The following is a 27,358-nucleotide window of genomic DNA, read 5'->3' on the forward strand; positions in this document are numbered from 1 at the left end:
CTCTTTCCTGTGGACTCTGGCGGAGAGCAGAGCTAGAAATGTGCTCTCCCTTTAATAGATAGATGAATGTAGGTGTTTCTCTCTCTCTTTACCAAATTCTTATTCTCCTTAATAAATGCTTAAAAGTCTAACTCTTGCTAAAGCTTATAATTTATTGGCTACCACTCATTAGATATTTTAGACAGACTAGCTAGAATTTTAGCCCTTAACAGAATCAAAGGCTTTAGACTAAATGTGAAAACAATCTTTTATCACTTTTAAATGTCCTTGAAACCTACTGGATGAACTTAAGTGATGGTGCACAGGAATAATGTTTGGACTGACTAAAGAAATTTGGTCATACCCCATGGGTTATCTATAAAACAGTGGACCAGCAGAGATTGAAGAGTCTGGGAACTTAGTGGTAGAAGTCCCTGGCCAAATCCTCGAGGAGGAATTTATTGATAGGGATTTGGGGTGGGAAATGGGCATGGGAAGAGTACTTTGGTCTTCTTTTCCCATTCCAGTGACCTGAGGACAACTTTGTGAACTTCAGAGGATCTAATTTTTTTCCTTAGCATTCTAGCAGCATCACCAGGACAGCAATGGCTGATGGGGCTGCAACAACAATAAAGTGCCTTCTGTGGGAGCTAAAAGGTAGATTGCACTCAATGAGGAAAGCCGGATTCAAGGTTCTACAAGGATTTTAGCAAAAAAAGCTACAAAACACCTTAGGGGGCTCTGTGAATGACCTCTTTGTCACAAGTGCTTTCTAAGTTGGAGCCCAATTTCTCCCAAACTCCCTCTGTCCTTGTGGTCTAAGAGTGTGTCACCGACTTTTAAGAGGAATGTTTTGTGCAAACTGTTTTTCCTATGCTAATTAAATGTGCTTGACTGATAGATATTAGTTGATAATCAATGTGGGAAAGTACCTTGGTGGTTTCTCAAGAGTTAAAGTAAGAGAAAAAAAGTTTCTCAATCCTTCAGGGGTACAAGTAAAGGGGAGATGTAGCAGCCTTGTGAGAATGTCTTCAGAGCATATGGAATTGTGGCAGGTAACAGAACAATCCACAGCTTATGCACAATTGATTTAACAGTGGATGGTTTAACAAACAATTACTATGATGAGACGCTTCCACATTTAAACTCCATCAAACTTTTTAAGTATGGAAATAGTTTTTAAAACTCTTCATTTAAGTATAGTTGTGATGCAGAGGGTGGAATATTGGACAGAGTCAGAAAGAAGAGTTCAAATTCTGCTTCAGATACTTATTTAGCGGTGTGATCTTGGACAAGTCACTTAAACCTTGCTTAGCCTCAGTTCTCAAATTTGTAAAAGGATAATAATAGCATCTATCTCGCAAGGTTGTTGGGAGGATCAAATGAGATTCTTTCTAAAAGAGTTTGTGACTACTCAAGCATCTTCAAAGGCTTTAGGATAAAAATGCACATTCCACGTCTGACATTTAAACCCCTGTAAATGTGGCTTTAATTTACCTTTCTAGATTGATCTCACCTATCTTGCCTTAATACAGTCTCTGTGCCAGCCACACTGGCCTGTTGTTTTTTAGTCATTTTCAATTATTATCCCTTTTGGGGTTTTCTTGGCTAAGATGCTAGATCACTTTACAGATGAGAAAACTGAGGTAAATAAGGTAAAAGTGACTTCCTCAGGGTCACACAGCTAGTAAGTGTCTGAAGCCATATTTGAAGTCAGGTTTCCCTGACTCTGGGCCCAATGGTGTATCTACTGCGCCACCTAGCGGTCCAGTGCATGGCATTCCTTCTCTTTAACTTTGCACGTGCAATCCTTTCTTACCTCCACTTTTTAGCCTTCTTTTATTGCTTGGCCCATGTGCCTAGGCATTTTTTAAATTCTCTTCTCCTGCCTCCCAGTTATTAGGTGCTGTCTCTCCTCATGAAATTATTTTGCATTTACTTTAACTGTACTTCAAATATAATAGTCAATAATAATAGCTAGATTTATATAGTGTTTTAAGGTCTGCAAAGCAAACAGATATCTTGTTTTATACCAACAACAAATGTGGGAGGTAGGTACTATCATTATGTTCATTTTAGAGATGAGGAAACTGAGGCAGATGGAGGTTAAATGGCTCACTCAGGGTTATAAATCTAGTTAGTGACTAACACTAGATTTGAACTCAGGTCTGACTCCAGGTCCAGCCCTCTATCCATTATATCACTTACTTGCTTCATCTATTTAATTACCTTTGTACATGTCTTTGTACATGTCTTTTCCCTTGTAGAATTCTAAGTCCTTGAGGTTGGAGACTGCATTTTGACCTTTGTCTCCCCAGCATCTAGCACAATGCTTACAGTGCTTCACCTCTTCCCTTTGTGCCCCCTCTTTCCTGTTATCTTACCCCATTAGAATCACTCAGTAAACATGTAAAAAGTGCCTACTGAAAGTTGTATTTGTCTTCCCTTAGCAGTGGCCCAGCAATATAAATGCTTTCTGACTTTGCATAGATACTTGATTACTGCTTATTTAATTGACCTGCTGAAATAAAATCGAGAAGGGGTAAAAGGAGGGTCTCCCATTTCAGTAGCACCATGTTTGAAGGTACCGAGGTAGCAGCTATCATCAAAAATCCCCTCAAGTGATCTGGGCTCTAACATAAAGCATCTGGAGCCTTCACTGGCAGGTCCTACTTACAGAAACAATCTGACTTCTTATATCTTGCAAGTGATTTCGCAGTAGTTTCATGTCTTTAGATCCAGAAGCACCAGCATCCAAAACAAACAGCTTGTCAGAAATCTGAAGATCATTCCCAAATCTAAGAGAAAAGAGAGGGTAGTGGACAAATGGAAAGGAAATCTATTTTAAAAAGAGAAGGGCATAATTTTGTTCAAGATGCCTTAGAGTGAAGTACTGAAATGAATGAAGGGGATATATTAGATGGGGTCTGGAGGTTCCTTTCAGCTCTGAGTAAGATCTTTCTCCTTATCTCACAGCCAGAGGGTGTTCGAGAAAGTAAAATTTCAGATTTAATAAATCACAGCTAAGCTTTTCAGAAGCGATGCAAAGCAGGGGGGAAGACTTTGAAGAAACAGTTCCCACCCCCCACCCTTGTGGGTATCTACCCAAGAAGCAGTGTAGCTAAAAGTAGAAGGGACTTAGTGTGGTAGGACACACCTGCTTTCCTGCAATTGAGGGAGGCTGAGGCTGGTGTAACCTTTGAGCTTAGGAGTTCTGAAACTGCAGTGTGTTAAGCCAATTGGGTATCTGCACTTCAACTGCTAAGAATATAGTGTGTCCCCAAAGCAGGGGCAACTAGGTTGCTTAAGGAGGGGCAAACCAATCCAGGTAAAAAAACCAAACCAAAACAACAGTAACAACACACAAAACCAGAGCAGGTGCTCCTGTGCTAATCAGCAGTATGTATCACTGAGCTGGTTTAGGTCCCTGGGTGACCCAAAAAAGGTTGACTTGGGGCATTTTTAATTTTGTTTCTCATGTAAACTGTTTACTTCAGAGCAAGTACATGTCAGAGTCTGTCTTGAAGACATGTCCTCTTACCTGTTTCTAATTTCTTTCAGCAATGACATATCTTTATCATAACCAAACTCGCCTCCAGCAGGTCGGGGAACATTCATGATGTCAGCATGGGTGGCCACCAGGACAACTCGAAGTGGGTTTTTCAGCCTGCCGCCAAAAGCTGGTGGATTGGAGAAAAAACCCAAAACTTTAGGGAAGAGACATTTCTTCCTTTCTCCTTTTTTCTCCACATTCAGCTAAACCAGAGTTCATTTCATAAATAGGTAACCCTCCAGATCTTCCCAAGTATAGGTAGTTATAAACTAAGAAAATGTGCAATTATGTCTGTGGACCTCCAAGATGGCAAACATTGTCTTGATATAATCTACGGGACCCTTTCCAGAAGCTTGGTAGTACCCTGCCCATGGCACCAACATGAATGGATCGAATTCTAATAGCTACTCTTTCCCATGACTAATCCAATAAGAAGGTGTTGTTTCAAGAAATGCTACTCTTTTGGATACTAGATAAAAGAAAAGGCATAGCTAACAAATCACTGACCAGTATTTATCTACCTTTTCGGAGGACATTGTAACCACCAAAGAGGACTCTTTTTAAAAGATCTATGGAAAGTACTTTGGATACCCCACAATACTACAGAAATGACAAGGATGATAAATGGTCCACAACATTCATACTTGTGTATGAATGTAACAGTACAGTACTTACACAAACAATGAACTCTCATTTAGGGGAGAGTTTAAGTAGGAAAGCCTGGAAGATACCATGGAAAAGAATGAGAAAGAGAAAGACACAATATGGCAACATGAATGAAATCATAATACTAAACATACATTTAAAAGTTTAAACCTGGGGCTGCTAAATGGCGAAGTGGATAGAGCACCGGCCCTGGAGTGAGGAGGTCCTGAGTTCAAATCCGAACTCAGACACTTAACACTTACTAGCTGTGTGACCCTAGGCAAGTCACTTAACCCCAATTGCCTCAAAAAAAAAAGTTTCAGCCTACTGTAGCCTTTTAAACTGATAGGTCTTCTTACTATTTTCTTGAAAGAATGGGATTTTACATAGATTTTACTGGTGAAGAATGGTTCTCCCATTAAATGGAGAAACAAAGGGGAAATTTTTCATTCCAATTCATTCCTTCTCCTCATAACAACATTTAGACAAGCTGGTTTTGCTAAATTGGCCACTACCCTCAAACTTGTTTGCTTTTTTATTTTTCTGTGACAGAATTAAGGAAGGAAGGAAGGCTCACTTTTGTAAAGTTGTATTTATTAGGTTGGAGAATGTGGTAGTCCTTTGGCGACATCTGGCCTATCAATTGATTCCATTTAGACACGGAGATAAATACCAGAGAATCAATAGCAAGTGCCAAAAGAAAACACTTTGCAAATCTTAAAAGTCTAAATACATGAGTAGTTATGATATAGATCATCCTAAACATGGAATGTGCAAGGACAAGTCTTTAGCAGTAATATCCTAAGCAGCCATAAGATGGAGGTGTTACTCCGTAAAATTCTCTTTACTTTTTGTCTTTCCTCAAGCATATCTGTACTTATCTTTCTGTTTTTTTTAAAAATTTCTTTATCCATATATTTTTCTTCTCTTCTCTCCCTTTCTCCATATAATAAAACTGATATCCATTTTTTATTATTTGTTATATTTCCTACATAGAGTTTTGTCCTCAGTTCTAAACTTATAAAGATGAGGGGAAGTGAAAAAAAAAAGATTAAAAAATTTTATATAGCCTCCTTTTCCCACTCGGTCAGTAGATCTTGACAAAAGATTTCTTAATCCTAATTTAAAATATTAACTAGGTTACAACACTACAAATACACACACCCACACACACCACCCATTCTGTTTTGCAGAAGAGAAATTCTGAAATGGAGCATTGCCCCCTAGTGGTAGAAAATCCAACTGCTCTAACTCATAAAGAAGGGTCTAATACCAAGCAAAGGCAGCGAAGTGGTATAGTGGATAGGGCTATTTGTGTGATTCTCAGCAAGTCTCAGTTTCCTCATCTGTAAAATGAACTAGAAAAGGAAATGGCAAACCATTCCAGTATCCTTGCCAAGAAAACCCCAAATGGGGTCATGAAGAGTTAGATGTGACTGAACAACAAAAAACTGGCAGCAAGGATTATTTTTAGAATTGCTGACTGGCTTCCTATGGTTCCAGTAGATTTTCTTCTTTGAGAAAAACTTGATGAACCTCACAGCAGGATTTTTGATTTCTATAAAACAGAAACAATAGCTCCAACTTATAAAAGTTGACCAAATAATATGATCTAAGTGACAGTGAGAAATGGCCAGTAATTGATTTAGTGTTTGAGAGAAGAATTAAGAGGTGGTGTTTAAAAAAAAAAAGCATAAATAATAAACCCCACCAGTCTATTGCTTTTTAACCAATTAAGAAAATAAAAGAGTGTTTTGTTTTGTTTTTTGGTGGGGCAATGAGGGTTAAGTGACTTGCCCAGGGTCACACAGCTAGTAAGTGTCAAGTGTCTGAGGCTGAATTTGAACTCAGGTTCTCCTGAATCCAGGGCTGGTGCTTTATCCACTGCACCACCTAGCTGTCCTTGAGAACAAAAGAGTTTTATCAGATATTCAGCACAAAGTTTATATGAGGTTAGAATGGCTGAATGTACAAAGAGGTGCAGAAATATATAACTTGTCAGTTCAAGCTACTGTCAGGATTCAAGAAATGCTACCTGCATGCTAAATGCCTTCAGGAATCATGAGCAGTAGGAGATACACTGGGAAGAAACTCAACAGCCAAGAGGAAACCACATATCATCAAAGAAACATTCACACACACACACACACACACACACACACACACACACCCCCATCCATTACCTATGGCTTACCTATGGGTTCTTCAACAGGAACGAGTGACTTCAGGAAACTAAGCCAAAAAATCACTTGGTTTAATTGGATCTCATAAGGTTCTTCAAGGCTGAACAGCACTACGTGAATTGAAGTAGGATCATTTGCTGCAAAATAATCGTAGCAGCAGAAATAAACAGGATTCCCAGAGAACTCCCACACGCTGAAATCACCAACTCCTGCAGAGAGAGAAGTAAGGACTATTGTTTGTCTTCAAATAGCAAAAGGGTAGATTTCCCTTAGCTTCTCTCCAAATGATCTAGGAGACTAGAATGTGAGGTAGCAATTTTTTTTAATTTAAATTTTTTTTTTTGAGGCAACATTTTATATGCACCTTAACGGCTATTCCAAGTATATAAAATCACTGAAATTAACTAATTTTGTGGGTGTGTGTGTGTGGGGGGGGGGCAGGCAATTAGGGTTAAGTGACTTGCCCAGGGTCACACAGCTAGTAAGTGTTAAGTGTTTGAGGTTGGATTTGAACTCAGGTCCTCCTGAATCCAGGGCCAGTGCTCTATCCACTGCACCACCTAGCTGTCTGAAATTAACTAATATTAATAAATATCAATGCTAGACCACTGATCTAGGTGTATTTATACCTATGTGGACATGTACACCTACATGTAATTTACATGTAAATTACAGGGCTAACAAAGCAATTTAAAATTCCTATTAAGGCCCATTCTGATGCTCCATTGTGGCAAAGAGAAGAACTCATGTGAGAGGTTAGGGTAATGAAGCAAGGCCTCTAGCTGTTTCAAGCAGGAAAGGTTTTAAATATGAATCATTGATGGACAGTCCGGGTACTGGTGAAGGATAGGACTAACTTTGGAGCAAGTCATCCCCAGAGAGTTGGTTATAATTAATTTTTTTGGCCATATTAATTCCTGAAACAGTCATTAAACATGTAGAGGGATTATGATCTGTGTTCATTGAGTATATCCATACTAATGGAATCATAGGTCATTTTAGGCACTGAAGAAATACATGTATTTTTTTTTTGTTTGTTTGTTTTTTTTTGCAGGGCAATGAGGGTCAAGTGACTTGCCCAGGGTCACACAGCTAGAAAGTGTCAAGTGTCAAGTGTCTGAGGTCACATTTGAACTCAGGTCTTCCTGAATCCAGGGCCGGTGCTTTATCCACTGCACCACCTAGCTGCTCCCTGAAGAAATATTTAATAGGAGATAGAAAGCTGGGCTTGGGAGTCAGGAAGCTCTGAGTTCAAATCCTGTGTTAGTTACTACCTATATGCCCCTGGGTAAGTCAGCCTTGGTTTCCTCATTTGTAAGATGGTGATCTACTTCCCAGGGTTTTTGTGATGATCAAATGATCAAATGTATATAGAGTACTTTGCACACCTTATAGTGCTACATAAATGCTAGCTACTATTATTATGTCACATGTATATATAATAACCCATATTTACATGATTTTTTTTTATGGTGAGGCAAATGACTTGCTCAGGGTCACACAACTAGTATGTTTCAAGTGTCTGAGGCTGGATTTGAACTCAGGTACTCCTGACACCAGGGCCGGTGCTCTATCCACTGCGCCACCTAGCTGTCCCTATATGATGTTTTAAGGATAATAAAGTGCTTTCCTCACAACAACCCTATGAAGTAGGTGGTACAAATATTATTAGGATCCTCATATTACTGGATAAAGAAACTGATCCCCAAGGGGCTTAAAAGACCTCCTTATGATTTTATGGGGTAGCTAGGTGGTGGAGTGGATAGATTGCCAAGGCCTGTAGTCAAGAAGACTCATCTTCCTTAGTTCAAATCTGGCCTCAAAAAAAAAGTAGCTGTATGACTCTGGACAAGTCACTTTCTGGTTTGCCTCAGTTTCCTCATTTGGCTAATGAGTTGGTTTAGGAAAAGGCAAACAACTCCAGTATCTTTGCCAAGAAAACCCCAAATGGGGTCACAGAGAAGTGCTGAACCCCTAATTTCAACATAGGCCTTGTATGATGAGTATTTTATCTACTACAACATGTGGTGTATACCTCTTGACAGTCTTTGTTTTGGTCCTGACAGAACATGGGTAGGGAAAGAATTGCTTCTATTGCATTTTAGGGAATGGTCAATAAATTCACTTCTGAAAGTGAAATGATTTGTTTGATACTACTCAGTGGTATCAGGCTACTAAGGAAAATGCAGCATGGTAGACAGAGAGCTGAACCTGAAATATGGGAAGATATGGTTTTGGGTCTTGGACATCAGCTGTGGGGCCCAGGGCAAGTCACTTCATCTCTGAGCCTTGCATTCCTCATCTGAGGAGGATAAAATTAGTACCCACTTCACTGGGTGGCTGTGTGGAACAAATATAGAGTGCTTTGCAAACCTTGTTCTAGAGGATGATCGTTCAACTGGTGGATTTTTCCCAGTGTGGATACTCCCTCCACTGGGTCCTTTACAAGGCTATTTTCCCCATTGACTTAGTCCATAGTCTCAGTCATATTCTTATGCCTTTTCACATATTGCTAACAAATGTGGTAACATTTGGGAATCTCTTTAGCATATTAAAGTTTAGAGATAGATCCTTTTTTAAAAGAAAAGTTGAAGCAGTTCAGTGCCCTTTAGGAGAGAAGAGCCCTACTTCATAGGAACCACAAAAGAAACATACCATTAAGATAGGCATTCTGGATATCGATTGCTTTGGTTGACTGGTCATCAGCCGAGCAGTGCGAATGGTGGGAAGGAGACACGAACACTTCAAGCATCCCTTTAGTGAGGCCTGGCTCAAACATCATGCTCCGACTTCTCACGCTTACATTTTCACAGCCAGGATACAGGTTGTTGATACTCACTGATACTGGGGTGCATGAGAGAACAAAAGGTAAGTCACTTAATACACAAGAGAAGGCACACCTCGACCCCGAGGGAGTTTTGCTGAACTGGACCAGATTTTTTAAGTGGTATGCTGTAAACATCAATTAATGTCTATGGTCTATGGAAAGAAAAAAAAAGACACTAGTTTCTACACCTCTGAAACTGATGTCAGACTAGATATTCTCCAAGGTCCCTTCTGGCTTGGAATCCTATTATTTTAGAGAAAGATTCTTCTATTCTTCCCCTGGGCAACCTTGTAGGTGACTGACTTTCCCTAAATGGATATGGAAATAGCATGGCCTTAAGAGGAGCTCTCAAAGGGAAGTAATAAGGAGAAAACAGTTAAGTGCCAAGGGCAGTTTTGGATACTAGAAAAGGAATAAAGGGGAGTTTAGAACATTAGATCTAGATGCAACATTAGAGATTGTTTCAGTCTACTCATTTAACAGATAAAGAAAATGAAAAGATTGGGGAGTGCCTTGTTCAAGGCCTCAGAGCTAATTAGCAGCAAGGCTAGGATTAGAATTCCAGGTTTCCCTTATATCTGCATAAGATAATTCCTTTCCAGTTTGAGATGGTGTCCAGGCTGCAGGTAGAAGGGGACTAGGGAATTTTGTATGCTTCCTTATTCTTCTTTAAAAAAAAAATGTTGAGCTTTATTTGTTGAAAGAAGAATGTCCAATTTTAATGGAGTCACTAATATAAGTATTCTAGGATTTAGTTAGAATCTCTACAATTCTCTTTCTCTTCATAGGAGGGACAGATGATAATGACAATGTTAAGGAGAAGGGAAAAGGGGAGTTTCAGCAGCTCTTTTCCTTCCTATGATACTTTGGGAAAGTCGAAGTCTTAGCTTCATCATCTTAAAAAAAAGATATTATTACCTGCTCAGGGTAGTGATTTAAAGATAAAAGTGGAAGAGATTATTTGTATATGTGTGTAATTACATGTAGTATACATTTACGTATACACAGATGTATGTATGTATAAATCAATACACAACAGGCCAGTCATATATGTACACACATACACATAATCTATGTTTATACACACATATGTATTTTGGGTTTGCATACACGTATATGTATTTGTATGTTTGTATACACATACATGTATCTCTGTGTTTGTATACACACATGTATTTTTGGCCTTTGCTTGATTTTATAAATCTCTCCCTCTCTCATCACATTACTAGACATCTCTGAGCAAAGTCTAGATGCCTCCCTGTTGGGTATTCTGTAGAGGGGATTCTTGCTGGGCTCTAGTTGGCACCAGCTAGCTTCTGTGATCCCCTCTAACTCTGAGATGCTGTGAATCTGTGATACGTTTTGATTCTGTTTTCTTTGCTTTTCATCACATCATAGGAGTCTTTCCCCATTTCTTTGTATTCTGTATATCTCTTGAAACAGGTTGGTCCCCTGGTAGTCTAGTTCAAAACTGGAATGATTTTTTTACTTGGAATTCACCTCCCAGCTAACAAAATGAAATGTACATAGTCATTTCAAGGGAAGGGTTAAAGCAGTGATAAGGCTGAACACAGCTTCCTAGTTTTGGTCATGCTGCTGGTCTTGAAAACCTCAGGGAGGGACTTCAGCCCCTCACCTCCTAGCTACTTTGTACCCAAGAGATAAGAAAGCCCTATCAAAGGCCTAAGACTATTTCCTTAGCCAATCAAATTTCAGGTGCAGTTTCAATACCTTTTAAGGAAAACAAAAACCCTATGATATCTGTCAATAATTTATGGTAAAATCACATTATATAACACTGCTATACCAAAAGTTTGTCAACCATTCCCCAATCATTGTCTGTAGAAGAGGCTGATGCTCAGTGATATTAGATCTATGTTATTTTAGGAATAGATTTATTCCCACTGCCTCCCTTCTTGCCATACAACCTAAAGCAATGCTCCTAGAAGCCTGGGCCTTTCTTTCTAAGCATATCTTTCTTTTTTCTCTCCTCTCTTCTCCTTTCCTTTCTTTCCCTTCAGGGCAATGAGGGTTAAGTGACTTATCCAGGGTCACACAGCTAGTAAGTGTCAAGTATCTGAGGCCGGATTTGAACTCAGGTCCTCCTGGATCCAGAGCCAGTGCTTTATCCACTGTGCCACCTAGCTGCCCCCTAAGCATATCTCTCAAAGCAATGCTATGTATGACCTTTTCATGTTCCTGGAACTGTAAGGGACATTTCTTAACTCTTCTAGCCAATTCTCAATATATTCCTGCCGAAGTCACTTAACGGCTTGGAAATGTGGAATAACATCTTTAATATAATTCCAAACAACTTGGAATTGTACTAGAAAATTCATGAAATTGTACAAACCTCTTTGACCTGGGGATATTATTACTAGGCATATACACCAAGGAGATCATACATAGAAAGTATGGTCCTTTCCATAATAAAAATAATTATAACAATACTTTGTTGTAGCAACAAAGTGAAATGAAAACGGGTTCCCATTAAAACAAATTGTGGTACGTGCTGAATTGTGAATGTACTGAAATATTGCTACACCATATGAAGAATTGAGATGACCTTGGGAAGGAAGTGAAACAGAGCAAAGGAAGTAAAGGAAGTAAAACCCAACAGCAATTTACATGGTGACCACAAAATATAAAGGAAAACATCACTTCAGAACCCTGATTGATTCAGTGACTAGTCATGAGTTCAGAGGGCAGATGTAGAAGCATAGCTAACCAAGAAGGGATGGAATGAGGCACACATTTTCAGACATGGCTGATGTGTTGAACTGTTTTGCTCAATTGTACTTTTTATTTTGTTACAAAGGAAGATTCTGTTTGGGAATCGTTGACAAGTGACATCAATTTTTTTTTTTTAAGAACACCAAAATTTAAAATAGAAATGTAGTGGCTGTAGTTAATAAGAAAACTTGATTAATGCTTTGGCTTTTCATGACAATGTGTGAGGTATGTGTAAAAGGTATTTTTATACCCACTTTACAAATAAGGAACCTGAGGCAGATAGATAAGAGAATGAGTAACTGGGCTTGGCCACACACTTTGGTTGGCCATACTTGAGGCATTAATGGTTAAATCACATGTACCTTTATTGCTAACTCCCTCGGGCAACTAATTACAAAGTCAGATTAAAAACATATATTAAAAACAAGCCTTGATTAGGTTGCAGTTCTTAAAATCTACCCTGGATTGTTTTTCCCTTGATGTGCCAACTTTCACACCACTCTACATTGGCATATTGCCCTGAGGGTGGGGGAAGGGTAAGGAAGGAAGAATCTAATTATTGTGCTTTACTTCAACATGATATCCATCTTTAAGACACTATTTCCTTATTGGTGTAAGTTCTCTACCCTGGAACCCACAAGAGCTTTTTGGGTTACTGATTTGTTTTTCTTTTTTACTGCAATAAAACTAGGATTTCTATTTTTGTTTTTCTCTCTTGGATCCTTCCCTCTCAACTAGAAGTGATTGACTATTTTGGCACTTCCTTCATAGGCTAAACAAATCCTATGCTGATATTTCTTTTCTGTTGATTAGCATTAAGAACAGATTTGCCTGAACAAGGTGACAGAATAAGGAAAGAGAATAAGTTTTGTTAAAGTTTCCATGCTTGCTCTTCTTTAAGGTAAAAAACCAATGTACTTTATCAATCGGTCAGTAAGTCAATCAACAAGCATTTATAAGTGTTTGATATGTGCCAGACACTGTGGTAAACACTGGGGATGCAAAGAAAGGCAAAAACACTCTTCCTGCCCTAAAGATGTTCCCATCTCAATGGAGGAGACAACATGGAAAGGACTAGGTTCATAGACGATATGTGTAAAAGTAAGGTAATATCAGAGGGAAGTCACTAACACTAGTGGTGGTAGGGAAGGAAGAAAGGAACAGATAGATCAGGAAAGGCTTCTGGCAGAAAATGGGATTTGAACTGGGTCTCAGAGAAAGTCAGAGAAGTCAAGAGATGGAGGTGAGGAGGCAGAGCATCTCAGATGTAGGGAACAGTTAGTACAAAGGTATGGAGTAGGAAGATGGACTGTTGTGTTCAAGAAACAGTAAGTAGGCTGGTGTGGCTGGAACAGAGAATAAATGGAGGGCAGTAAATCATAAGGATGGAAAAATAGGAAGTGGCCAAATAACAAAAAGCTTCAAGTATCACCCAGGGGACTAAAGCTTGTTGAGTAAGATGGGGTGGGGTAATATAGTCAGATCTGTGCTTTAGGAAAATCACATTGTCAGATGAGTGGAAAATGGACTGGAGTGAGGAGCGACTTGAGGCAGAGAGATCAACCAGCAGGGTATTGAAATAATCTAGATGGAAGATGATGAGGACCTAAATAAGGTGGTGACAATATAAAAGGAGAGAAGAGGGCGTACACTAGAGACATTGTGATGGTGGAAACAACAAAATGTGACAGCCTGTTGGATATATGGGTATGAGTGAGAAGTTGTAGATGACACAAGTTGTGAACTTGGGTTACTGGTAGGATAGTGATGCTTTCACCAAGAATAGGAAAGTTGGGAAGAGGATTGGGGGTAAAGAGGAGTTCTGGTTTGGACATTCTGACTTTGAGAAATTCGAAAGAATAGTGGTGATACAGTGCTGGATCTCAGAAGACAGCCTAGGGTTGGATATATAGATTTTGGAATCCTCTTCATAAAGATGATAATTGAATCCCATGGTGAGGGAGTGTAGGGGATGAGGACACCAAATAGTTAATTGTGGAGATTGAGTGGAGATTGATTGACTCCATGTAGTGACACAATTCTGGACCTAGCTCAGTTCCCTTTCTATTCAATTATAAGTCCAGTCCAAATCCTGTTCTGTGAGAAGACTTTATTCAATTGTGGGAATTGGGAGAAAACTTTATTGCATTGTTCAAACCTAGCCCTGCATTGCTGGGAAGCTGGACCACCTCCATCTTATGTTTGGAGTGTAAGGACCTAGGTTATGCTGTCCAGAAACTCAGTCAGATCCAAAGACTCATGCAAACCATTTTCTCATCATTGATCCATCTCAAGCAACCCATCTGTCTTATCTGAAAATTGGCCCTGTAAACATCTATCCCTTTTTGTTCCCATGTTCCTTTGATTATCTACAGACAATTGGGGGATCAGGACACCTCTTTTTCTGAATTCAGGGAATTTTATCCATTCACTCTTCCCCTGGCAACTTGGAAAGTCTCTAATCTTTCCTCCAATTAGAAATCAGGTTACCTAATATTGTATTGTTTCCTTTTAATTAATTGGTCTTATTTGATTAATTGTTTTAACATCTAAAAGTCTGTCTTCTTCTGTTTTCAGGGTCCAGCCCTAAGCTGAGGAGGTCTGGTCCCGATTGATTGAACCTTTATTTCCTCAGTCATTTCATTTTTTGCCTGCCACATTGGAAACTGATGAGATCATAAAGTGAGATGATATAGAGGAAAAAAGACAAGAGGGTCCAATACATAGCATGGGGGACTCTGACATAGTTCCCAGGCATGCCATTAGTGAAGGTCAAGCAAAGGAGACTGAGAGAGATTAGCCAGACAAGTTGGAAGAGAAGCAGAAGAGAACAGTGTCATGAAAACCTAAAGAGGAGTATTCAGAAGAGAGTCATTGACAGAGGCTACAGAGATGTCAAGAAGGATGATATTTGAGGAAAGGCCATTAAATCTGGTAATTAAGATATCAATGTTAACTCTGGGGCCAGATAGCAAGTGTTTAGAAGCAAATGAGAGGAAAAAAAGTGGAGGCCCCCAAGTGTTGGCAGTTTTCTCAAGAAGGTTATCCATTAAGCAGAAGAGGAATATAGGGCAACAGCTAGTATGCATGTTTGGATCAAAGTGAGTGGTGTTTTTTTCCTTTGCTGGTGTTGTTTTCAGACAGGAGAAGATACGGGCCACATTTAAAGGCAGCAAGGAAGGAGCCGGTAGGTGGAGGAGAGATTGAAGATAACACAGAGTGGGGATAATAGTGGGGCCAATCTGCTGGAGAAGATAGGGGCAGATGGGACCAAAGGTTTAATTAGAAGAGTTTGCCTTAGCAAAGAGAAGGGTAATCTCCTCATCAGAGACAGGAGTGAGACAAGAGATGGTGAGGACAGTGAGTGATGCAAGACAAGAAGGGAAGATGAAGGGGAGCTTTCAACAAATGGCTTCAGGTTTTGTTTGTTTTTGCGAAGCATGAAGCAGAGTGTGATGGAAAACTTGAAGAGGGATGGAAAGGTCTGGATTAAAACCATTGTTGGTATGTGAAACAGTCAACTGATCAGAGAGGTGTAAAAGAATTGTCTTGCTAGCCCACATGAGATTGTAAAACAAATCTGTAGTGGACCAGTTTCATGATTTTCTTGAGCTCCATTCAGCAGTATGTTCATAGGAACAAAGAAGGCTGATGGTGGAGGTAATTTAGGGTTGGGATTTGGTAAATCATGATCAGTAACAAGATAAGAAGTCAAGGGATTTGTAAATACTGGACTGAGAGTTGAATTGGCTAACTAGAGTTAGTGGAGAGAGAAGTAAAGTCAGAACAGGGCAAAGTTATGAACCTGAGAAAACATTAAGAAGTCACTGCATTGGAGGTCTTGATGAGGGTGAAGAATGGTTTTAGGAGGGGTGAAGCTTAAGGAGATATGGGATAATAGGAAGTTATAATTAGACTGAGCAATGTCAGCATTTTAAAGGAAATGCAACACATGCATAAAGTTTAAGATCCAGTGTGTGACTTATCCTTATGTGTGACTGAAAGGAATACATACGGGGAATTGAGTAGAATGAGGAACTTGGAAGTTAGGGTAATTGAGAGAACACTAAGATGTATGTTGAAGTCCCCTAGTATGAGGCGAATTGAAATTCTATGAACCATGTACTGAATTTATTGAAGAAGGAAGGAGAATGTCTTATGGGTCAACCACAAAGGGAGATGTAGCTGAATGATGGTAGTAGGGGGAGAGCCAGAGCCTAAAAGTGTTCACAAGGAATAAGGAATATTCTAACTCCTCCACAATGGGTGGGTGGGGTATGAGTAAAGCACAATAGTATTGCAAAGTGCAGTCAGGTATTCAGTGTCATCAGAAAGATGCCAAATTTCAGTGAACACTAGAAGATGGAAGGAATGAGAAAGGAAAAAGGTTTAAGATGAAAGGAAATTTGTTAATTCTGGATCAGGCATTCCAGATTCCACAGTAAAGTGATAGGCAGATCTGGAATGAGACACTGAATATGAAACAACTCTAAAAGCTGCCAAATCATTCAATCAAATTTAATCATGCAATAAATCATGCTATTTAAGAATACAAATGACACAATAGCACATGTATAACCTATATGATTGCTTACCACCGCAGGGAAGGGGAAGGGGAAGGAGATGGAGGGAAGGAGGGATAGAATTTGGAACTCAATACTTTAAATAAAAATGTTTATTATTTTAAAAAAGAATATAAATATTATGTCTTCCTATCAACCCTTCCCTTGAGGGGAAGAAATTAACCAATGAGAACGCATGAAGTAGAAATTTCAAGACTAGTTAGATATAATCATCTATGGACTGGAAGAAAGGAAAAAGTAGAGGAAACTTCTTAGGCTATTTATTCCTGAGTGTTCAAGACATCTTGGGCTGTGGGGCAGCTAGGTGGTGCAGTAGATAAAGCACCCGCCCTGGATTCAAGAGGACCTGAGTTTAAATCCAGCCTCGGACACTTAACACGTACTAGCTGTATGACCCGGGGCAAGTCACTTAACCCTCATTGACCTGTACAAAAAAACCAAAAACCAAAAACCTGACATCTTGGGCTGGATCACCTAGTTTGCTACACAGATATTCTTGAGATTTTAGAGACCATTCAACTTGACCTTGGTATATTTAGATACCTCCTGAATAGCCTCATTACCTTCTGTGGTACTCACTGCTAAACTAGCACTTCTGAGTCATATTTTGTAAAGAACCTACTCGAAGGGTTTCATCTCAGGCAGACATCTAAAATTAGAAGGCACAAAAGGCTAATATAGTTAATGCTTTTGAGGGGAAAGCAGTTGAAGAGAGTAATACAGATCTACATGTAGGCACACCCTGACTTTAAGGTCCCCTCTCAGCTGTCATCTGGGGACAGGTTCTGGCTGGCTCAGAGGCTCACTGATTGATACACCTTCAATTATTAAGTGACTACACAGAGCAAAGCCATAGGAGTATATCTTTAACAATTGGTATCAAGATTGTATTTTTTTGGGTTGACAGTTGGAACTTCATTCTTTCAGATTCCATCAGTGGAAGGGCCTGTCACCAGTTTAGCCTCATGAGAAAGAAGTTAGAGGGGTGATTTGTCTTAGTCTATTTCTTTTGCTAACCCCCTTTTAAATGACCGTTTTTTGAGGGGGTGGTAGTAGAGAGAACATTAGCATAATGTGGAAAAAAATAACCCTGAAACGAGAAAAAGGAGACCTGGGTTTCAATCCTAGCTTTGCAATAGACTTGCTTTTTATTCTTGGGGGAGACACTTTTTTTTTTTTTTAAATCTCAGCTTTCTCATTTGCAAAATGAGAACTAACTCAGGGCATGCTGGAGCTAGTTGCTCCACCTCAGAAATCAACAAATGCTATAAACCAGGGCTTATTTTATTGCTTTGTTGATTGGAGAGTGATGGAGTAAATATTAATAATGAAGATTAAACTTAAAAATATGTAATGTAAAAACAACTCGGCATAACAAAATTCTGTGTATTGTGTACCGTGTATCATATACCATGTAACGTGTACCATGTACCACAAATTGTGTATAGTGTAATGTGTACCGTGTACCGTGTACCATGTATAGTGTACCGTGCCAAAATATTAAATCATTTGTTTTTGCTCTTGCTGATTCCTGAGTTGTGAAGCCCCTTGTCCAACTTCCCAAACAGTTAGATATATTGATAATGGACCCAATGCAGTGAGTGGGGTCTTCAGGTCTAAGCTTCTACTCTCATGAGTTTCTACTGTAACAACAACAACAGTCAACTTACTAGGCAGAGGGGTATTTTGGTCTTGGCAGATATAAACAAGGGAAACTTGTAATCTCTTTATTAAAGGCTGTTAAGCAATAAGGGACAAGTATTTCAATGCTGAGTCCAGCCAGTCCTGTTTTAGTTAATAACTATCTTAAGACCCTTATGACCTAAGTTATAAAAGCCCACACTGGGGCATGGCATTGGCTATGTGTGGGATACGGGAGCTCAATGTGATAGTGGAAATCTGAAGATTAATCACAAGCCTAGGAAGAAGGCTGAAAGTAGTTTTGTTTCAGCACATTTTCCCTATTGTGATAGCACCTAGCCAGCTGTACTGTTGTTCACCTTAGACATGTAAGTCTGGGAGACAAGTTATCTTTTTCACTCCAGCTTTGAAATTAGCCTCTTGAACCTAAATGGTGATCTTCATAGGCAACTCCTGGGGTTTTTTGTTTGTTTGTTTGTTTTTTGGCTCTTTCCTCCTGCTATTCTTCACTTTGGGCAGCTAAGTGGCACAGTGGATAGAGTGTCAGGCCTGACTGGAAGACATGAGTTCAAACCTGGCCTCAGACAGTTAGTAGCTGTGTGACTCTGCACAAGTCACTTATCCCTGATTGCCTCAATTTCCTCATCTTGTGATGAACTAGAAAAGAAAATGGCAAATCACTCCAGTATCTTTGCCAAGAAAACCCCAAATGGTGTCACTGAGAGTTGGACACAACCCAAACAACTGAACAAAATTCTTCACTTCACTTCTACTCCGGTTGTGTTTCTCTATACTATATATACTCTTTTGTAGGCTCTAGTCTTTTCTAGAAGGTTGCTAATTAACACAAACCCAAGTGACAACACAAACCCAGATCATGATACAGTAATGTGAAAAAGTGTGTGCATGCACGTGCACACAAACACACACACACACACACACACACACACACACACACACACACACACACACACACACACACACTCTCTCTCTCTCTCTCTCTCTCTCTCTCTCTCTCTCTCAAACCAGGAATTATCTTACCTGTGGGCTTGGAAGACAAGGGAGAAGGTGGAAACCTGGTGGAATTTGTGGAGGAAAGTCTGGGTCTTCGGCGTCTGAAAAAGCTCCTTATGAGTCCACACTTGAGAGACTCCACAAGAGTGGTTTTTCCAGATCCTGAATGGCCAAACATCTTCAGTTTGATTCTTGGCTGTAAATTTTGGGTAGGACGGAGTTGTTGGATGAAGAGTCCTCTGTGTGTCTCCTAAACATTAAAGAAAACAAAAAATAAAAAACAAAACAAAACCCAAATTGGTTGGTCTATCACTTTGTGGAAAAAAAGAAGGCAGTGAATATATTGAAATAGAATCTGTGTCTGACTATCTTTTAGGTCTTTGTAGCCTAGGGTACTTTGCACTCTAAGGTACCTTCTATGATGGTCCATTTGTATTTTGTTGAGTTATGAATTAGGTTGACCCCCCAAATTAGAGAGCATTCTCTGAAGATACTCTGATGAGCCTTGTGTGATTAGACATTCCTTTCCATTCGGTATACAACTATATGAAAACAGTTTAACAACATAAAGATGCATAAGAAAATAAGAGGTTACAATTCATTACTTGTAGAAGACCTGAAAAAGCTATAAACTTTGGAAAGTCACACAAGGAACAATCATGGGGTTTTATTTATTTATTTGTTTGTTTGTTTATTTATTTTTATTTCCCTCTTCCTTGTGGACAATGACTGAAGAAAAGTACATAGTCTTGAAAGATCTGAGGTGAGATGGCTATGTGTGTGTGTGTGTGTGTGTGTGTGTGTGTATGTCTAAATCTAGTTTCCCATTACCATCTTAAAAACAGTGAGAAATGCACCAGGCAAAGAGGAAGAATAATAAGAAAAACAGAAGGAAAAGGAAAGAATTCCATCACAAGGAAAAATCTCATACAAACCATAAGGGAGAGAGGAAAAAAAAGCAAACCAAAAAGAGGCCCCAATACAATAAATAAATATTATCAAGTAAAAGCAATATGGAATTCACAATAGAGTGTGATAATACTACTGGGGAAAAAAAAGACTGTCAGAAATGTTAACAGAACAATTGTAAGGACCCTTAGGGTTCAGAGAACTAAAGGAAGATAAGAACTAAAGGAAGAAATAATTATGGGAATTGGGTGTGACAGACTTTAAAAAAATAATTTAAAAAGACAAATAAAAATAGATTTCTTAGAACAAACACTGCATAATCTCTAAAACACTGGGGACTCAAAAAGATATTGGCAGATTCCAAACTAAAAAAAAAAAAAAAAGGAAAGCTGGAACAAAGCATATCAGAACAACAGTTTGAGGACAATTTGACACTGAACTTGAAGACAGAATGGCAGCATCATGATTTGAAAATTATTGGTCTCTCCATTTTTGGGGGACAGGGCAATGAGGGTTAAGTGACTTGCCCGGGGTCACGCAGCCAGTGTGTGTCTCAAGTGTCTGAGGCTGGATTTGAACTCAGGTCCTCCTGAATCCAGGGCCGGTGCTCTATCCACTGCACCACCTACAGTCTCTCCATTTTTATAGAGGAAGAAATTGAGTTTCAGAGAGGGGAAGCTGTCTCCAAAGGTCACACAACTAGACAGTGGCAGAATCCTAATCATCTAATATGGGAACCAATAAGCATCAGAGAAAAATCTGACATAATTCACCCTCATCTGAATGTTCTGAATTTGACTACCATGAATCTTATGCCCTGTTTCCATAAAAGTAGCAGGATAAAAGCTTTAAAACTTTTCTACTTAATTTAAAGATATACCAATGTAAAAACACACACACACACACACACACACACACACACACACACACACAGAGCAGCTTGGTTGCACAGTGGATAAAGCACAGGGCCTGAAATCAGGAATACTCCTCTTCCTAAGTTCAATTACAGTGTCAGACACTTACCAGCTGTGTGACCCTGAGCATGATGGTGTGTCACTTAATTCTGTTTGGTTCAGTTTCCTCATCAGTAAAATGAGCTGGAGAAGGAAATAGCAAACCAGTATAGCTGCTAAGGAAACCTCAAAAGGGGTCATAAAGAGTCAGACATGATTGAAAAATGACTAAGTAACATACAAAAACATACAAATATGCTTCTTTTGTATGGGCCAGTGTATTTTATTAATCTTTTTTGGAAAGAAGAGAAGGTGTACACCTTGCTTTAGCCTTAAATCCTATCATTTTTTTTGCAAATTATATTTCTCTAAGAAAAATATGAAATTGATTTTATCCTTTCTTCTGCTTTTCCCATTATGCCTCATTTTGGGCACACCTTGCTCCAATAATGACAGTAACATGCTTACACAGTGTTTTACGATCACAAAATGTTTCACAGAATTATCTCATGATACAACAACCCTTAAGGTTCTTACCCTAAAGTTGTCATGAGGCTTGAATGAGGATGTATATAAAATGCTTTGCAAACTTTAGAATACTATATAAATGTCAGTTCTTATTATTATTGCCATTTTAAAGATGAGGAAATCAAGGCTCAGGCTTTTTTCAAGGTCATAGAGCTGCTAAGTGTCACAGCCCAGGTCAAAGTCAGACCAATTATATGGAAATAAAGATGTAATTTTTTTCCAATCCAAGTTCTTGAATCCCCTGAAATCTGCTTGTAGAGTCCTTGGTGTAGGTACTCTCTCAGTAAAGTTCACAGCCACTACCGTAATACTTTGTAGATGGTTTTCGGAGATGTAATGAAAATAAACCATCATCACTGTCCACCAGCCTTCTGGAGATGCATGAACCCTTTTGAATTTAGTTAGCGCCTCACAGGATAGGATAGATTCATAGGCCACTGTTGCCCAGCCAGTGCTTGAAGGCTTTTCAATTCAGTAGAAACTGCCCAGGGATTTTGCTTCTCTCACTGGCCTAGTTTTTAAGACTTTGAGGTCACCTCCATTTCATGATGAAGTAGTACTATAGGAGTAGGGGTGGGGGGGAGAATAAACTAACATTTATACTTGAAGGGCAATTCCAAAGCTGAGATTTCTTGGAATTGGAAATCACTGGAGCATGTTTGGGGAGTATCATTTACTGTTCATCCCACTCTGAACCAACTTCCCCAGTTTTAATGCCTGGTTTCTTGTGTGTGGGTTGGGTAATTCCAAATGAGCTGCATAAATACTTGTTACAAAAAAAAGCTATTGAAAATAGACAGAACCCTTTTGGTCCTGGATTCTCACGGGAGAAAATGTCACCTCTAATCTTAGCTTCTTCGTCTAACTTGTGTGTTTATTAAGCAAATTGGATTGCTTTTTTTTTTTCCTTCATCTTTTGCTCTGTGAAAAGCAAGCTTATCTACATTTGGGCAGGTTCCATAAAGACTTACTAGTCCACATCAAAAGCATAAGTCTAGTGATGAGTTCTTAAGTTGGCTTAGCCTGACAGTGTCAAAATTGGCTCAAGTTTATACATATGATATATTTAATTAACTACCTTCCAAATAATGCTGTGCCCTAAAGATATTTTATATAAAGAAATATAATTTTACTAAGTTTACAGTACTGCATTATAACATGGAATTTATAACATGTACACAGGCAAATACACATACACAATACCTATAATCATATATACATACATATTCTCTCTTTTTTTTTTTTTTTTGAGCTAGGAGGAATGAGAAGGTATATTATAGTTCCAGCATTTTATAGCCTGGTAATCAGAAAGCTTGGTCTTATGAAAATAAGGGGAAAATAGTATACATTCTTTCCCCAGGACGATATTTTATTTTATTTTATTTTATTTTATTTTTTGCGGGGCAATGGGGGTTAAGTGACTTGCCCAGGTCACACAGCTAGTAAGTGTCAAGTGTCTGAGGCCGGATTTGAACTCAGGTACTCCTGAATCCAGGGCTGGTGCTTTATCCACTGCACCGCCCCCCCCTCCCCCGACATTTTAATCCCCTTGCCTTTTCTCCCAAAAGTAGGGGTTAGCCTTAGCTATTAATGCCATTTTCACTCTAGCTAAGAAGATAAGCAGCTGTCTCTAAGATTACTGAGTCAGTGATTATCAAAGAGGAAAAGGGAAAAAACAAAAATGGACCTTTTACTGCTTAAGGAACACCACCACCCTCAACCCTATTTCCCCTAATATGATGTCAATTATCATGTGTTGGACTTGCATGGCCAAATCATGTTATCAGGAGAGATGTATACAAAATGACTAATATGGTAATGTTTTACATAATTGCACATGTATAACCTTATTAAAAAAAAAAAGAGACATAAACTTCTCTAGTTTTATGACTCCGCCCTTCTCCCTGTCAGGCTTGCCTCCACAACCCCCAACCATTAGATTCCATAGATCAATCCCTTTTCCACAATTTTAATTCAATTCAAGTAACATTAACTCAAAAACCTACTGTGTACAAGCACTGTGTTCGGAGCTGGGGCTACTAAGTTAAATATGGCAAATTCTGTTCTCAAGGAGGGTACAGAATGGAGAAGGCCAAGTACTGCCTCCCCATTAAGGTTTACCTATTGAGCTGTTTATGTATGTAGTCCTAGGCATTGCACTCCCTTAAATTGGATATGTCAATGAAAACAAATTCTTTTCAGAAGATTATGTTTCAGATAAATGAGCTCAGTAAGCAGAGGTGCCCAAAAAAGTAGAATGGGCAACCTTGGAAGGAAGAGTGTTCCATCTTACTCTGGGTTATATGTGGAATGACCAGGGCAAATAGAGCGAGACTATAGCCTCTATGGTCCTGGCTAACATGCCTCTTCTATTACAGACTGAGATGAAATAAGCTTTGATGGGAGCCACATAAGAACACCACCACCAATGTTTACTACAGATTAACTATTTTATAGGTTGGAAATCAGAAAGCTTGGACTTATGAACCTAAAGGAAAAAAATGATCTGTATTTTTACTTTGATTTCTTTGTATATTGGAGGTTTTCAAGTTAAGGCTAGAAGAGCCCATTCAGCATTGTAGAGAGGGTTCCTTCTGGGTATGAGTTGGACAAGATGATCTTTGAGGTCCCTTATAATTTCTGAGATGCTGTGAAAATATAGAAATAGCTAAATAGAAATGGCAAAGTAAGGTAAATGGAGAGATTCAGGCAAAGTTCCGATGAGAAATCAGTGGAAGGAAAGGTTGCTTTAATCTGAAAGCAGGAGAGGAGGGATCAGGGAAGACTTCATGAAGGAGGTGGTATCTAATTTGGGCTTTGAAGGATGAGGATGTAAGAACTAGAGAGTATAAAGGAGTCAGATTTGGCTGGAATGTAGACAACATTAAGGGGAATAATATTAGATAAAAATGGATAAAAATGGTTGGCTAACATGGGATTGTGGAATACCTTGAAAGCCTGATTCAGAATTTTCTATCTCACAAAGTAGGCAAAACTTAATAAAGGGTTTTGAATAGGGAATTGATATGACTATAGTAGAAGTGTTAAAAAGTTTTTTCACTTGGAGATGATCGAGGGTATACTTGAAGAATCCTAGAGCATCAACTAAAAAGCTAGTTGAAATAATTAACAATTTTAGCAAAGTTGCAGGATATAAAATATACCCAGGATTAGTTATCAGCATTTCTATATATTACCAACAAAGTCCAGCAATAAGAAATAGAATGGGAAATTCCACTTAAAATAACTAGATAATATAAAATACTTGGGAGTCAACTTGCCAAGATAAACCCAGGAATTATATGAACAAAACAAGAAAAAAACATTTTTCACACAACTAAAGTCAGAGCTAAGTAATTGGAAAAATATTAATTGTTCATGGATAGGCTGGGTCAATATAATAAAAATGACAATTTAAACTAAATTAATTTGCTTATTCAGCGCTATACCAAACTTCCAAAAATTATTTTAGAGAGCTAGAAAAAATAACAACCAAATTCATCTGGAAGAACAAAAGATCAAGAATATAAAGGGAACTAATAAAAAAATGTGAAAGAAGGTGGCCTAGCCTTACCAGATCTCAAAATTATATTAAAGTGATAATCATCAAAACAATCTGGTATTGGCTAGGAAATAGAGTGATGGATCAATGGAATGGATTATGTACATAATACACAGTAGTAATTGATGATAGTAATCTAGTGTTTTATAAATCCAAAGATCCAAGCTATTTAACTTGCTATTTCACAAACTATATGTATCTATCATCCATCCACCTTTTCTGGTGTTACATTTTCCTGATGATACTTATTTGACTATTTCTCTAATCCATCTCTGCTTACTTTCATTACTCCTCTTGTGTAGCTTATATTTTGATTCTTCTAACATTATAGTGTTCCGTTTTTTGTGGACATATAACATGACCAGGAGAATACTGTTTTGTTGTTGTTGTTGTTTTTGTTTTTTGCAGTCTGAAACTTAAAAGAACTGTGTCATTTCTCAAATGTGATACAGTCCAGTTTTCCTCTCCTACTAAATTCTGGACCATTGTCTATCTACAGCCCCTGTCCAAAACATATTTTTCTAATCTTTATTCTTTCTTCTAATTTGGCATTTGCTCTGATCTTTGTTTTAACCCAAGAGTCCTTAACCTTTTATGTGTAACGGAGCCCTTTGACAATCTGGTGAAGTCATGGAACCCTTCCTAGAATGTTTTTAAATGCATAAAATACTACATCTAGGATTATAAAAGAAACCAATTATATTTAAATAGTATTCAAAATATTAAGAAAAAAGTTTAGGTGCAGCTAAGGGGCACAGTGGATAAAGCACTGGCCCTGGATTCAGGAGGACCTAAATTCAAATCTGGCTTCAGACACTTGACACTTACTTGCTGTGTGACCCTGGACAAGTCACTTGACCCTAATTGACCTGCCAACAAAAAAGTTCATGGACCTCAGGTTAAGAACCCCCATAGCCTCAATAATATACAGTTATCCTGTCCACATTACAATTTCAATATATTATGGGTTGGCATAAGAGATAAAATGGGAATTTGGGAAGAGTTTTACAGAAGCCACAGATGACATGTAAATGCCAGTAGATGACATGCAAAGGCCAGAAGATGGCACAGAAAAAGCTTGGAAATTCCAAAATGCATAAAAGATTATATATATATATATATATATATATATATATATTAGTATAATACATCCTATGACTAAATATTTAACCTAAATTTAACAATAAGATATTGTAAGTACCCCGTAAAAGAAAAGAAAAAATTCAGACTTCTCTGGTACGAAGGGAGGACCAAAAAGTTTTACTTGTTTTTTCCAGATCGCTGGGGCCCCACACCCCTGATCCCTGTAACATGAAAAGGATAACTGTAGTCTTTCATACTTTATCATTTTTGTTACTCAATTGCAGATATTTTCCAGCTCTTCATCAAGAAAGTATTAATGACACGTACATCATATGTAAGCCTTCTGATTGGTCAAATGCTTTTGATGTATTTCATTTCCTAGTCTCACATATCCTAATATGATACTTCTCTGTGCTTGCTTTTTCACTCAGTATCAAAGCATATTTTGACTCAGAGGATGCTATTAAGTTATTAATAGAATTTTCCTACAACTTCATCCCTTTTGCAAATGATGTTAGTGCATAAACTGCAATCATCTTCATTGTGGTCAGTTTGCTCATGTTCATCATGCGGACTGCAAGGTAAGATGACTAAGCGCCCCACTGAATGATGCATCTTGTTAGCTTTGGGCACATTACAAAACCAACTCTGCAAACTCATCCATCTGCCCAACTAAGGAAGGGCTATGAGTCATATCTCCACTTAGAGCAGAGATTCTTAATCTTTTTAATGTCACAGATCCATTTGGCAATGAAGTGAGGCCTATTCTATGGACCCCCTCTTTGAATAATGTATTCAGTGCAGAAAATAAAATGCATAGGATTACAAAGGAAATGAAGTTAGCAAAGATAAAAGATATTATTTTCCCCCATCCAGATTGATGACCCCTGAAAATCTATCAGTAAATCCCAGGTAAGAACCCCATAGATATTACTTCTTTATATTTTTTGATTTTATAATTTTATTTATTGAGGCATCTAGGTAGCAGTGGATAGAGCATTGAACATGGAGTCAGGAAGATCTGAGTTCAAATCTGGCCTCAGAATTGTGTGATCACTTAACTTCTGACTGTTTCAGTTTCCTCATCTGTAAAATGGAGATGATAATAATAACATCCACCTCCCAGGCTGTTGTGAAGATGAAATGAGATATTTGTAAAGTGTTT

The 27,358-nt window shown here is 38.5% G+C and overlaps 1 protein-coding gene across 1 annotated transcript in view; it reads right to left on the bottom strand.

Annotated features, from left to right (window-relative positions):
• Window positions 1-27,358, bottom strand: part of DAPK1 (death associated protein kinase 1) — a 259,697-nt gene that overhangs the window by 10,423 nt on the left and 221,916 nt on the right. Inside the window, 5 exon segments of the mRNA XM_043964391.1 lie at window positions 2,657-2,777; window positions 3,521-3,659; window positions 6,372-6,569; window positions 9,016-9,204; window positions 19,186-19,408. Of these exon segments, the coding sequence (XP_043820326.1) occupies window positions 2,657-2,777; window positions 3,521-3,659; window positions 6,372-6,569; window positions 9,016-9,204; window positions 19,186-19,408 (870 nt within the window).

The sequence above is a fragment of the Dromiciops gliroides genome, chromosome 1 (assembly GCF_019393635.1).
Source record: "Dromiciops gliroides isolate mDroGli1 chromosome 1, mDroGli1.pri, whole genome shotgun sequence".
NCBI classification, from domain to species: Eukaryota; Metazoa; Chordata; class Mammalia; order Microbiotheria; family Microbiotheriidae; genus Dromiciops; species Dromiciops gliroides.